At 41.6% G+C, this 14,093-nt stretch overlaps 1 protein-coding gene across 7 annotated transcripts in view; it reads left to right on the forward strand.

Moving 5' to 3' along the window:
- The window catches only part of Klhl3 (kelch like family member 3), a 155,391-nt gene that overhangs the window by 36,573 nt on the left and 104,725 nt on the right, over nucleotides 1-14,093 (forward strand). For 4 of the 7 annotated variants that reach the window (XM_029562965.1, XM_008831815.3, XM_029562967.1 and 1 more), the window contains one exon: nucleotides 10,270-10,376. The exons of the other annotated variants lie outside the window; for them this stretch is intronic. In XM_029562965.1, coding sequence (XP_029418825.1) covers nucleotides 10,270-10,376 — 107 coding nt within the window. The remainder of the gene's footprint in view (nucleotides 1-10,269; nucleotides 10,377-14,093) is intronic. 7 annotated transcript variants of the gene reach the window in all.

Raw genomic sequence — 14,093 nt, forward strand, 5'->3', positions numbered from 1 at the left:
TCTCTCTTCTGCCTTTACATGGGTTCTGGGGAACAAGCTCAGGTTGTCAAGCTTGGATGGCAAGCACCTGTACCTACTGATCCATCTCCCTGTCCTTGAAGTTCTATCTGATTCTTTATTCATTTTCTCATTTCTCCTTTCTGAAGAGCCTGGTCTTGGATGTTAAAACCAAATTGAATTGAATATATCTTATCCCCTCCCAATTTTTGTTATACCTCCTGCCAGATTTCCTAGAAACGCTACCTTAGGCACTGGGCAAGGCTGAGGGTCATGCATGTGGGCCTAGATTTCTTATCACTAAAAATTCCATGTGGTGTTTCCTAGACATTATAGATACAGTTCCTTGGGCTTTAGGTTTTGTCCTTTGTCTGACTTAAGAGTCCAGTTCTTGCATTGCACGACATGGATGCACTCACATACATGTAGGCAATACACTCATACACATAAAATAAAAATAATAAGTAAAATAGTTAAAAAAAAAAAGAGTCCCGTTCTCTCACCAGGCCTGAGTTCGCCTGTCTAGTAGTCCAGTGACCACTGACAGGGCGAATAAAGAATTAGGGGACAGCTACATGCACAGACTTCTCCCCACCCTACCCTTTACTAGCATCTCTTAAAAAAAAAAAAACGAACTCATCCTGCATGCTCATTACTTTGTTTCTCCAAGAGCCGTGACCTGACTAAGATTTAGTTTTCAACACTCTTGCGGCTTTTCTCCTTTTAGGATTCAGTTTTGCCAAAGTTTGTTCTGAGGAATGCTAGTTCCTTCCAAATGCTTTGTGAGAAAATGGATTCTTTTACTCAAATGGGTTTGAAAATGCATATATGCATCTTAAATATGCTGACAAGCCCTGCAATAAACTTATCTGACAAAAAGCTTCCTCCACTTATTTGTCTATGGTAGCCCTCTCTTTGTTATGTATAGTGTTTTGGGAAACACTGTTGACATATAAATGAACAATATTGTTCTTTCACTTTTTGTTTTGTTCTAATGGATTACAATATGTTTATATTTGACTGGGAAATTTTTAGACATGGATCTCTCTCCCCCTTTTCTGTCTCTCTGTTACTCTTTCTCTAGAATATATTTATTACAGCAAAACATTTAGAAATTTCAGATGCTCAAAAAGTCACCTATAATTTTAATATTAGTGGAAGCCGTTGTTCAAACTTTAGAGAATTACTTTCTCTTTAAAGTATTTCTAAACCTGATTTTTTTCCTCTTAGTATTGTGTTGAACAGTTTATCTATGTCACCAACTGTTCTGTAATACCAAACGACAAATGATAATCCACTTTTGGTTTATTTAAAAGAAAAACATTTCCTTATAAGTAAAAATCACCTGCATTTGTTATCTTTTCATTACCATAATGTCCAGATCACAAACGTAGACTCTGGTTTCAAATATTTGTTCTAGTACTTACTGTGTGGCCCTGGGCAAGTTAATTAATCTCCCTGACCTCACTTTTGTCGACCATAAAAGGAGGCTAATAATAGTAGCAGTCTTGCTGGGTTGTTAAGAGGATTAATAAAAACAGGTGCCTAGAGTGCTGATAGCATGCATATTGCAACTGTTAAATATTTGTCTACAAGTATGATTATTTCTATAGAATTAATTTCTAGAAACAGATCGTTTGATTTCAAGAGCTTGGAGCATAACAATAACTATTCCTTAGTTGAAGGCCTGGAACATGAAAATTCTGTAACTGTTAGTTTGATGATAATATGGTAATCACTGCATTATCTTATAGACAGTGGTTGTGGGTGGATAAGGGAATCAAAGTCTTGACCTCAGTAAAGCTTGTGTTCCTGTGGCACTGAAAGACAATATCAAATTACAGGGTATTTAAAGGGCTATCTTTAAAAAACTGGAGTAGAACGTGTAAGGCAGGGAAAAAGGAAATCTGAATTAATGCTCATCCATTCTGGATGACTTTAACGGATTTTAGTGGAGAGAGAGAGATGGTGGACATACTTTGTTTTGATGAACTCCTGGGCAGAAGCATTTTGCCACCCAGAAATCAAACTAATGAAATGTTCCATGATATCCTAGGGATCTGGGCTCGTTTCCTGCATTGTTTTTACATTCCCTTCCCTCACTTTTGAGCTATTTTAGTTCAAGCACACATGTTCTTTGTAATTTATGAATCACACAATTCATGAGTTTCCTATTCTTTTTAGGTCCAGGGTAGAGAATGAGCTGTTGGCATGGTAACCACTGAGCCTCCTTCCTCCTTTGCATTTCATTGCTCTGCTATGGCCAGACTGTAGTGCTTCTGGGTAGCAGAATTCCAGTGACTCTTTGGCTCCTGACTAGGCATCCAGCAGGCGGTGGAGATAAGATCCTTCCCAGAATAGGATGCCCTACCCAGACCTGAAGAGAAGGGAACAAGAAAGATGGGGCAGTCAGTGTTTAGAATCTGTAGTCTTTCCTATCTCATTTTGGCAGGTTTTCGTTTATTTTTTAAATATTTTTATTGATTCAGGAATTTAATATAATACGCCCCCCCGCCCAACGTGCTGCGGATTGAGCCCAGGGCCTGTGCTATTAAGCATCCATTCTTTCACTGACCTGCACCTCTAGTCCTTTGGCAGTTTTTACCTCCTATTTCATCACTGAAAACAGTTCCGTGCCTGTCCCCCAACCTTTAATTGTTTGCTGAGATGTCTTTATTACTAGTAATGAAACATCTGAGCACATTGCTTTCTGTTTCCATTTGCCCTTTGGGTCCAGCTTTATAAACATATGACTAGTATGCCCTACAATTCACCTATTTAAAGAATATAATTTAATGACATTCACAGATTTATGCAATCGCAATCAATTTTAGAGTATTTTCCCCAACCCCAAAAGAAAGCGTGTATACATTAGCACTTGCCAACCTCCTTTCCATCCCTGTTTATGTCCTTCCTCCCCCTTAATCCCAAGTAACCACTAGCTTACCTTTTGTTTCTGCATATTTGATTATTTTAAAATCATATAGTGTGTTGTGTTTTGTCTTCCTTCTTTTGGTAAAAATAATGTTTTAGTTTTGGATTTTTTTATACGTGTGTATGTTCATGTGGGTGTGGCTGCACATGTGTAAGCATTGTCTGTGTATGCATGTAGTGGCCAGAAGCCAACTTTGGGTGTTTATTCTGAAGGCACTGTTCCACTTTTTTTGAGACAGGGTATCAAACTGACTTGGAACTTACCAAGTAGGTTAGGCTGACTGGCCGGTGAACCCCAGGGATCTTCTTGGGATTACAAGTGTGTGCCACCACATCTAGCTTTTTTAATGTGGGTTATGGGAATTTAACTCAGGTCCTCATGCTTGCAAAGCAGGCACTTTACCTACTGACCTATCTGAATTAATGCTCATCCATTCTGGATTCCGACTTCCTAGCCCTATTCTTGACTTTTTGGAGATCGGCTCTCTCATAGCCCAGACTGAACTCCAATTCCTGATCCTCCTGCCTCTTTCTGTAAATTCTGGGATTAGAGGTGTATATGGCCACATAGCCTAACACAGTGTTTTAAAAGTTCATTCACACTGTAACATCTCTCAGCATTTCATTTTTTAATTGAATAATAATATTTCAATCTGTACTATAGCACATTTGGCTTTTGCTAAAGTGAGTAATGCTACTATAAACCTTCATGTACATGTACACTTTTTTGTGTGGATGTGTGTTTTCATTTCTTGGATATATATTTAGGAGTGGGATATCTGGGCCATATGCAACTCCATGTTTTTAACCGTAGGAAGCAGTTCCCAAAGCAGTGGCACTCTGTCCATTTCCATCATCAGGGTATGAGGATTCCAGTTTCTCCAGTTTCTTCTGAATATTTGTTATTAAGTGCACGTTTGTACGTAGCCATTTTAGTGGATATGAGATTATTTTAATTTTAATTTTCCTGATGATAATTGTGACCATTATTTCTTGTACTTATTGACTATTTTATTATCTTAGAGAAATGTCTTTTGCAATTCCTTGTCCTTCTAAAAAAATTAGGTTATTGGGGCTGGAGAGACGGCTCAGCAGTTAGGAGTACTAGTTGCTCTTGCAGAGGACCTGGGTTCAATTCCTCGTACCCACATGGTGGCTAACTCCCATCCATAATGCCAGTTCCAGGGGAATTTGATGCCCTCTTCTGTACTCCGTGGGCATTGCATGACGTGGGTGCATTTAAATACATGCACGCAATATACTCATACACATAAAATTAAAAATAATAGATAAAATATTTTTAAAAACTAGGTTTTTTGTGTTTATTATTCAGATGTGAGAGTTTGAGTTCATCTTATAGTCTAGATATATTCCAGTTTTCATATAAATTATTTGCCAAAAAGAATTTATCCTATGAATTGGAAATCTGTATTTCCTAATGATATTCTTTGAAGTGCAAATGTTTTAAATGTGAGCATCAAATATATCATTTTTTCTTTTGTTATTTATGCCTTTGATGTGATTGCTAAGAAACCATTGCTTTTTCTGAAGTCATGAAGATTTCTCCCTGTGTTTTCTTCTAAGAGATTCATAGTTTGACTCTTATATTTAGGTTTTAGATTCATTTTGAAGTAGTTTTGTATATAGTATGAGGTAGGTATCCAAATCTCTCCAATTGTATTGTTATATCCAGTTATCCTATCACCATTTGTTGAAGACTGTTATTTCCCAGTTGACTGGCCATAGCACACTTGTGAAGAGTTGGCTGAGAGCTGGGGAGAGGGCTCATGAGGAAAGTGCTTGCCCTTCTAACATAAGGACCTGAGAGCATCCCCAGCACTCACCTAAAAGCCGGGTGTGACAGCTTCCACCTGTAACCCCAGCAGATCCCTGGAGCCAGCCAATCAGTGAGCTCCAGCTTCAGTAAGTGACCATATCTCAAAAATAATGTGGAGGCCCCATGAGATGGTTCAGTGGGTAAGGACACTTGCTGCTGAGCTTGAGGATTTGATCTCTGGGACCCACATGGTAGAAGGAGAGAACTGATTCCTGCAAGTTGTCCTCCAACGTACACACACACACACACACACACACACACACACACACACACACACCTCTACCTGCTGTGGCATGTACCTCCTGCCTTTGACAAAATAAATAAATTTAATAAAAAATTCAAAAATAAGGTAGAGAGTGACTGAGGAAGACACTCGATATTGACTTCTGACCTCCACATGCCATGTGCACTCGTGGGCCTGTACAATTGCATATGTACATGCACACTCACAAATATTCATATTAACTACCTCCGAAGTCAATTGGCCATGGATGTGAGGATCTTTTTATGGGTTTCTCATTCTTTTCTACTTATCTGTATAACTGTCTTAGTTACTTTTCCCATTACTGTGATAAAATAGTCTGACAAAAGCTACTTAAAGGAGAAAGGGTTTATTTTGAGATTATTGTCCACCATAGTGGGGAAGGCATGGCTGGGGCTTGAGAAAACTAGTTAGATGACACCCACAGTCAAGAAGCAAAGAACAATGAAGTCTTGTGCTCAGTTCACGTTCTCCTTTTTATACATCCCAAGATCCCAACCCAGAGAATGGTTCCATCCGTTGTGGCATGCCTTCCCACCTCAATTAATCTAATCAAAATAATGCCCCATAGACATGTCCGAGCACCATCTCCTAGGTGATTCTGGATCCCATCAAGTTGACAATTGATATCGGCCATCACATAGTTGTTTTTTATGTTAGTAATATTCTTTTGATGTTAATAATATTCTTTTTTTTCTGGTTCTTGCTCTTTTCACTTAAATAAATATTTAGATAAGAGTCTCACTATATTGCCCAAAGTGGCCGTGAAATTGGTTCCTACAATATATGTCCCAGGTGAGGCAGAAAAGAAAATAGTAGGTAGTTTATTTGCCCATGTTATTGTGGTCAGTTAGGGCAGAGTTAGTCCTGTTCCTGTTTGCACTGGTTTATTCTGACGCAGTTGATATACAAAGCCTGCTGTCTGCTGCAGAGTGAGGTCCTAAAGGCCTTGACTTCTTGGTGCCCAAACGTCTTGCCCTCCCTAGATGCCCCATCACTAGGACTTTCTTCCCTGAATTAAATATTTCCTGGCTAGCTCTCCTGTGTGTTCTCATCCTGAGTGCCAGCCAGTGCTGAAATATTTGGGAACATTGGGAAAACACCATATTTGGAGTGTAGAGAACTGTATTCAGGATTCAGGGTCTGGTGGCTTCGGGCATCTTTCTGCTTCTTTGTGTTTCACAGGCAAAATGATGTCTAAGGCCAGTAAAGGCATTTGAAGCTATAGCTGTTTCAGGCTTTATGAAATTTCTCTGGGTGAACCTGAACCAATGTGTTAGTAGTTGACAGTGTCTGAATGTGCTGTACCAAGATGGTGACTATGTAGCTTTTCTTCTATCAATCAGCCATGGCAGACCCATTGATTCGAGTATTCTTCCACAGAGCCCAGATATGACTTCAGACTTCTCAAAGCTCTATGAAACCACAGCTGAAATGTGCTTGCCTTCTGTGCCTTCACTCCTGTTGCCAGTTCTTTACAGAAGAGACTAATGGTGATCTGGGTACCATAGAATGGGCTCTGGGATTAAGCTACTTGCGTTAAAACCACATCTCCACTTTCCTATAATTTTCTGTGTGACGTTGAGAAAGTTATTTTAATTTCTCTGGCTCCTCATATGTAAATGTAGCATAACAATTAGTCTTTCTCACTGGTTGTAGAGAGGACTAAATGAAATAATTTGTCTGGAAAATAAGTGCTTAGAGAAGTACCTGTCACCCTATAACTCAAGAAATGTTATCCATTACATAAAGAATGGGCACGATAAGATCTTGGAAGGCGGATGAAGGAAAAATTCTTGGACTGACAGGGTTTTATGGCACCCTATCAATCTCTGAGATACTCAAACATCCTTTCTTTTATGTTTTTGTCCTTTTGAGGTGCTAGGGACTGAACTCAGAATCTTGTGCTTGCTGGGCAGGTACTCTTCTGCTGAGCTATACCCTAAGGCCTTATTTTACTTTTTGTTTTGAGACAGAGCCTTACTAACTTGTCTAGGTTGACCTTGAAATTACTCTGTAGCCTTGAACTTGAGATTCTTCTGCCTCAGCCTCCTGAGTAACTGGATTTACATGGTATGCCACTAAGCCTAGCTCTAAAATATCCATTCTGTTTTTGAATGTTGATTGATCCATTTCATTCAGTCATTTAGAAAAATGTAGGCTGACTATGTGTCATATATGCAGCTTAGTGTCCAGGGTACAAGGTTCAATTATAAAATCCAAGTTCCTTTCCAAGCTTACAGTGTAGAAGAGGTGATTGCCATGTGAAAAGATAAAAGATTTTTTTGTGTGTATGTGTGTATATGTTCTTGTGTGTGCACACAATGTTAGGCATCTCCCTCAATCACTCTCCATCTTATTTTTTAAACATTTATTTTGTTTTCTGTGTATGTGTGTTTTGTCTACATGTATGTAAGTACATTCATGTCGTTCAATGCCATGGAAACCTGAAGAGGGCATCAGATCCTGTGAAACTGGTTAAGAATGGTTGTTAGCTACCATGTAGATGCTGGGGACTGAGCCTGAGTCCTTTGCAAGAGCAGTCAGTGCTCTTAACCGTTGATCCATCTCTCCAGCCCCTTTCCATCTTAGTTTTTAAGTAACACATCTTTTATCTATTCTTTGATAATTTCATACATGTAAACTGTGCATCTTAATCATATGCATCTCATATGCATATGATAAAGGGGGAGGTGTTAGACTTCCCCCTTCGTGTCCTGTCTTTTTTGTGTCGATAACTCACTGAGTCCAGTTAGTGCTTCCCAATCTTGTGCAGACAATCATAGTGACAGTGAATTCAAGGGTGCAGTGGCCATGCCATTTCCCAATGACAGCATTTCATGGCACTACCTCCCCCGATCCTTCAGGTCTTACATTCTTTCTGCCTCCTCTTCTATAATCTTCTCTGAGGCTTAGGGGTGGGGTTAACATAGATGTCCCATTTAGGGCTGAGCACTTGTGCTGGCTAGTTTTAGTGCCGACTTGACACACCTGGATTAAGGGAGCCTTAACTGGGGAATTGCCTTCATTGGACTGGCCTGTGGCCATATCTGTGGGGCATCTTCTTGATTGTTGAGTGATGTGGGAAGGCCCAGCCCACTGTGGGTGGTGCCACCCTTGGGCAGATGGGCCTGTCTTGCATAAGAAAGCAGGCTGAGCGGGGCCAGGGGAACAAGCCAGTAAGCAGCATTCCTCCATGGCCTGTGCTCCAGCTCCTGCCTCCAGGTTCCTGCCCTGAGTTCCTACCTTGGGCTCCTGGATGAACTGTGACCCGGGATATGTAAGCTAAATAAACCCTTTCCTCCCCAAGTTGGTAGTGGTGAGAGTGTTTTGTCACAGCAATGGAGAAACAAACTAGGACAGCACTCAATAGATACTTATTCTCAGCACTTTGACCAGTTATGAGTCTCTGCTTTAACTACTGACCGCTGCAGAAAGAAGCTGTTTTGGCCAAGGTTGAGGGCAGCACCAATCTATGGTTATAATCATGAATACTTAAAAAACAGTTTGACAGCATGTCATTTAGCAAAACAACAGTATTAGGTTCCTCTCTAGGACCTATGACGTCCTAGGCCTTTGACCAGATTTACAGTATCATGTCTAGGTTCCTTCCTGTGGAGCAACCTCAAATCTAATCCAAAAGCAGTTGGTTACCCCATACCTTTTGTGCCAGTATTGCACTAGTGGACACATCTTGCCTGTGGCACATTTGTGCCAGTATTGCACTGATGGACACATCTTGCCTGGAAGGTTAGTATTGGACCATGTATATCCATCTTAATTTTTGAGACAAGATCTTTTACTAAACCTGGGGCTTACTTATTTGACAAGATTGTATGGCCAGGAAGCCCTAGGGATCCACCTGTCTCTACTTCCCTAGGGCTGGCATTGCAGATATGCATCAATGCCTAGCTTTAAAAAATTTATTTATTATTATTAATTATTTATTATTGATTTATTAAATTTTATTTTATGTGTATTCATGTATTGCCTGCACATAGGTAAGTGTACCCATGTCATGCAATGCCCGCAGAGGACAGAAGAGGCTGTTGGATCCCCTGGAACTGGAGTTACGGACAGTTATTAGCTGCCATATGGGTGCTGGGATTCAAACCCGGGTCTTCTGCAAGAACAGTCAGTGTTCTTAACTGCTGAGCCATCTCTCCAGCCCCATGCCTGGCTTTTTAAAATGGGTATTTGGGAATTAAACTCAGATGACTCATGCTTGCATGGCAAGCACTTAACCAACTGAATCATCTTCTTAGCTGATAAGATTGTGTGTGTGTGTGTGTGTGTGTGTCTATGGGTAAGTGTTCTGGATATGCATAGGCCAGGGGAGGATGTCAGGCATTCCATCCTATCACTCTTCCCCTCATTGTCTTGAGATAGCATCTCTTACTGAACTGGATTGAGACTAGCAGCCAGCAAGCCCCAGTGATCTTCCTGTCTTTGTCTCCTCACAGCTCTGGGATTAAAGGCATGCTCAGTCACCCCTGGCTTTTTAATGTAGGTGATGGGGATCTGAACTCAGATTTTCATGCTTGCGCAGCAAGTGCTTTCCCTGCTGAGCCATCTACTTGACCCTGGACAATGGTTATCTTTTTCTTTTTGGAAGTACTGGGGATTGAACCTAGGGCCTTGTGCGTGTTAGGCAAACATAGTATCACTTAGCTACAGCCCCAGCAAGATTCTTAATGATTGCAGCAATTGAAGTGTGCACGCTCTTTGGGATTACTGTGCATGTGGGTGACTTTTGGTGACAGGATTTAATCTATTGGGGGATAAGAAATACCTGAGCCTGACTTGTTTCTTACGAGGCTTACATATGCAAAGGAGCCCTTGGGGAATTGCTAGTGCATCATCTTGCTAGTGACACATCTCTGTAGCATGCTTATGTTCCTTGGCGTTAAGTCTGTTCTTGAGCCACCCCACCTTAATTCTCAGTCCCTACTGCTGGAACTGGGGAATCAAATGATGAGGGCAAACGAAGCAGCCTTAACTTACAGCCACAGAGTAGTTGGACCTCTCTTTGTGCCTTAGGAAATTACTGGATGGGAGATTTATCAGGGACTGGGAAAAGTCACCGAGCCCAATTTCCTACCTAAGCCAAGATGGAAGAGGTCTCTGTGACTGCCTTCTGTGGTGATAGTACGAGATGTGGGTGGGAGGAAAACCCTTGTATGACAGGGGTAGGTATCCACGCTATGACCCATCCTGTCCCCTCACTGGTGTCTTACAGTAAGCAGCTCTTGTGTGACGTGATGATTATGGCAGAAGATGTCGAGATAGAAGCCCACCGTGTGGTCCTGGCAGCCTGCAGCCCTTACTTCTGTGCAATGTTCACAGGTATGGTGAGGGGTGCACAATAACCTATGGTACTGGGAAAATATTCATGTGGGGGTGGCATGAGGGAGGGAGGAAAGAGAAAGCTACGAAACTCATCATAAAGAGCTTCCCTAGTCTCAGCTTTGCATCATGGAGAACTTGATGGAACCAAAACCTTAGCCAGTTCAGGTGAACATGTAATTATGTATCCCCCATGAGGAAAAAAAGAGACTCATATGGTCCATTAGTTCTTGGGCTTCAGCAATGATCATAATCATGTGGGGAAGCATAGTAACTATGTAGACTTCTAGACTGTTCACTGGGCTCGCCAAACCGAAACAGAGAGAAGACTTGCTCAGGAATACACATTCAGTTAGAGGGACTTGCTTTCTTGATGCTTAGACTAGCAGTTTCCAATTGGGACTACATCTACTTTTCTAGCAGTTTCTTCCAGGCAGGGGCCAGGAGCCTCCAATCATCCTTATAAAGGTGTGGAGGTTTGGAAAAGTGATGGTGGCTTTAGAGGAGAGATGAGAGGGGAACAAACAAGGTCTGTCATCATTTCAGCACCTTTGCTGAGTTTGTAGGAATTCACATATGTTACATCTGGGTTGGATTTCCTGAAACCCACAGGCTGAGCCTTCTATCTGCAGCAGCTCCCCTGTATCAGGTACAGCAGTGCTCTACAAATCACTCCTGATGGAGGATGCCATCTGATGTCACGAGAGACATAAAGCCTGGTCAGGTGTCCCTTCCATATGCCTTCCAAGTACCCTGTACCTGTTCCAAATGTGTTGTCCATCACCGTGGTTCTAGTTCGTGCCCATGTGTCTGCAAGAATTGTGCCCTGGCCCTCATATAACTAACTGACTGCTTCTCATCCTGCACATTTCTTACCTCAAAGAGGGTTGTACCTACCACTCTAGTCGTAAGTTCACACAAAGGCCTTTTCTATTCCATATATCAACTCATTTTTAAATAACAACCTCACTTTCTGAGACTCATCTTGGTTGGTTGTCTTTGTGTTCTTTTAAACCTGTCTCCTCATTTCCTGCGATGATAGGGACCTTTCTTGACTTGTTTGTCAGTATTATCTCGAGTGCCTAGTACATAGCAGGACTCAAATATGTTTTGAAATGAATGAATGAACTGTCTCTTGTACCTGATTGTGCACTTGGGTGCTTGGGAAATATATCTTCTCAGTGTTGAGTCCACAGTGCCCACCATAGAAGACAGTGAATGTTGAATGTATGAACACGAGCTTGGTAGGAGATGCAAATGCAGACATTTTTGCTGGATAGACTCTAATTTTGTCTTAATATGGAATACAAGTGTGCAAGAGTAGTCCTTGTTGGAAAGGCCTTGGTATTGTGTTGTAAGAATTCCTTGGACAATATAGTACAATAGCTTGCCCCCCCTCCCCCCGGCTCATCATGTTTGAAAGAACTTGCCTCGGCTTGGAGTTGTGCCAATGCTGAAGCGGACCAGGTGTCCTTACCTCACTTGAGCCAGAACAACAGTTTTATTCTATAGCTTGGAAAACCAGTTGAGCTCACCACCTGGAAATCCTGAGCTATGCTCCCTCTGAGTGGCCTCAGACTCTAACTGCAAGGTCTTTATTTTCTTCCCCTCTTTCTTTCATCTGTCCCTAGTTCTTTTAGAGTAATTTATCTTGGCTCCATAGTTATTTAGCCCCAGTTTCAATATATAGCTCTGCCAGTTTCTCTTTGTGTGGTTTTGTATGTCTACTATAGACAGAGGAATTTGTCTGGAAATGTAATGTATTACCTCCATTTTTGCCAATGAACTTGCATCTGGGGTAGTATAAATCCCTTAGAAAACAGAAACAGATATGTCTAAAAGATGGTGGTGGAATGAGGCACACCCCAGGCAGCCAGCCTCAGGCCTGGGGAGCTCTAGCTGGATGCATCCAATGGACGGCGTGAGGAACATTATCACACAAGATGAATATTTACCTGACCAGAGGTTCTTCTATATTGATCTCGAAATTCTGAACTCGGGGTATGGCAAGTAAGAAAGAAAATAACTGGAGAACAGAAATGGCGGCATAGCAGAACAGTGGTGGTGACAGTGACTCTCTGTACAAGGTCCTAGAAACATGACTCTGGGCCTGTTCATTTTATTAAGAATCTTGATGCTTCTATGTTAATCTCAAAATTCTGAACTCAGGACTTGGCAGGTGAGAGGGATGGTAACTGAGGAGCCGAGGTGGCGAAGCTGTGCACACTGGCAGGGCAGAGCCAAGCCAGACTGCTCATCCATGTGCCCAGTGGTCGGTGGACCATCATCATCACCCAGTGTCTGTCAAGACCTGGCTTCCGTCTTCAACAGCATTAGGAATTTAAAAAGGCTACAGATTTTAGAAAATAAACCAGAGGACACTGGTGTAAAGCTGTTGTGTTGTGATGGATAGCTTTAGTGTCAACTTGACACACCTGGGTTGAGGGAGCCTCAGTCGGGGAATTGCCTCTATTGGACTGGCCTGTGGCCATGTCTGAAGGGCATCTTCTTGATGAGTGATGTGGGAGGGCCCAGCCCACTGTGGGTGGTGCCACCCCTGAGCAGGTGGGTCTGTGTTGCATAAGAAAGCAGGCTGAGCAGGGGCCAAGGGAGCAAGCCTGTAAGCAGCGTTCCTCCATGGCCTGTGCTCCAGCTCCTGCCTCCAGGTTCCTGCCCTGAGTTCCTACCTTGGGCTCCCTGACGAACTGCGACCTGGGAGATGTAAGACAAATAAACCCTTTCCTCCCCAAGTTGGTAGTGGTCAGAGTGTTTTGTCACAGCAATGAAAAACAAACTAGGACATGTGTGAAACCGTGAAACCTCCCAATTGCCACTCAGAGAGTATTGGATTGGAGGCCCGTGAGCTACCTGCTGCCTGCTGTGAGGACCTGGCTTCTTTTACCCACAGTGAAACTCTGAGGGGACTTAACCTTTTGGAGAATTCCTTCGTCCATGGGTCATTGTGCTGAGGACCAGAAATAGCCAAAGAATAATCTGAATATAAGGACTGTGAACAACTAACTTTGATGAAGAAAGCCAAGCATTTCTGACCATTGAGAAAAAGAAAAATCCCTACATGATTCCTAAATGCTATGTAAGAGAAACAGAAATTAAAGTGAAAATCCCATTCCAAGAAACCTGGGTGTATTCTGATTCAAAACTGCATAGAAAGGAAGGGTGGAGATGGGGGAAGAGGTCTGAATACAATCAAAATTCATCATAGGAAATTCTTAAAGCAATAAAATATCTCTTAAACTTAAGAAAAAGAAAACAGAAACAGTTGGGAGAAGGGTGTTTCTGTGACAGATCTTGGATTCTAGTAATTGAAGGGAGGAGAGGGTCAGGAGGTACATGAAGGAAAGAAAGAAGCCTTTCCCTCTCCTCATCCTTTTGTCCTTCCATCTGAACACCCTTCATGGACATTTATTATAGAAAAAAGTCAGAAAATGTGAGTAAGCGAACAGTAAAAAATTGCATGAAATACAGCATTTAGGTGTATATACTTTTGTATTTTATATTTATAGATATGCACACACATGAAATCTATTTTTCAGCATAAAAGGGTTCATATATATTTGAATAGCCTATCTATCTATCAATCTATCTATCTATCTATCATCTATCTATCATCTATATCTATCTATCTATCATCTAATCTAGCTATCTATTATCTCATCATGTAGCTATAATCATTAATAATCTATCATCTATCTACCT

Source organism: Nannospalax galili, unplaced genomic scaffold, assembly GCF_000622305.1.
Source record: "Nannospalax galili isolate Female #2095 unplaced genomic scaffold, S.galili_v1.0 scaffold735, whole genome shotgun sequence".
NCBI classification, from domain to species: Eukaryota; Metazoa; Chordata; class Mammalia; order Rodentia; family Spalacidae; genus Nannospalax; species Nannospalax galili.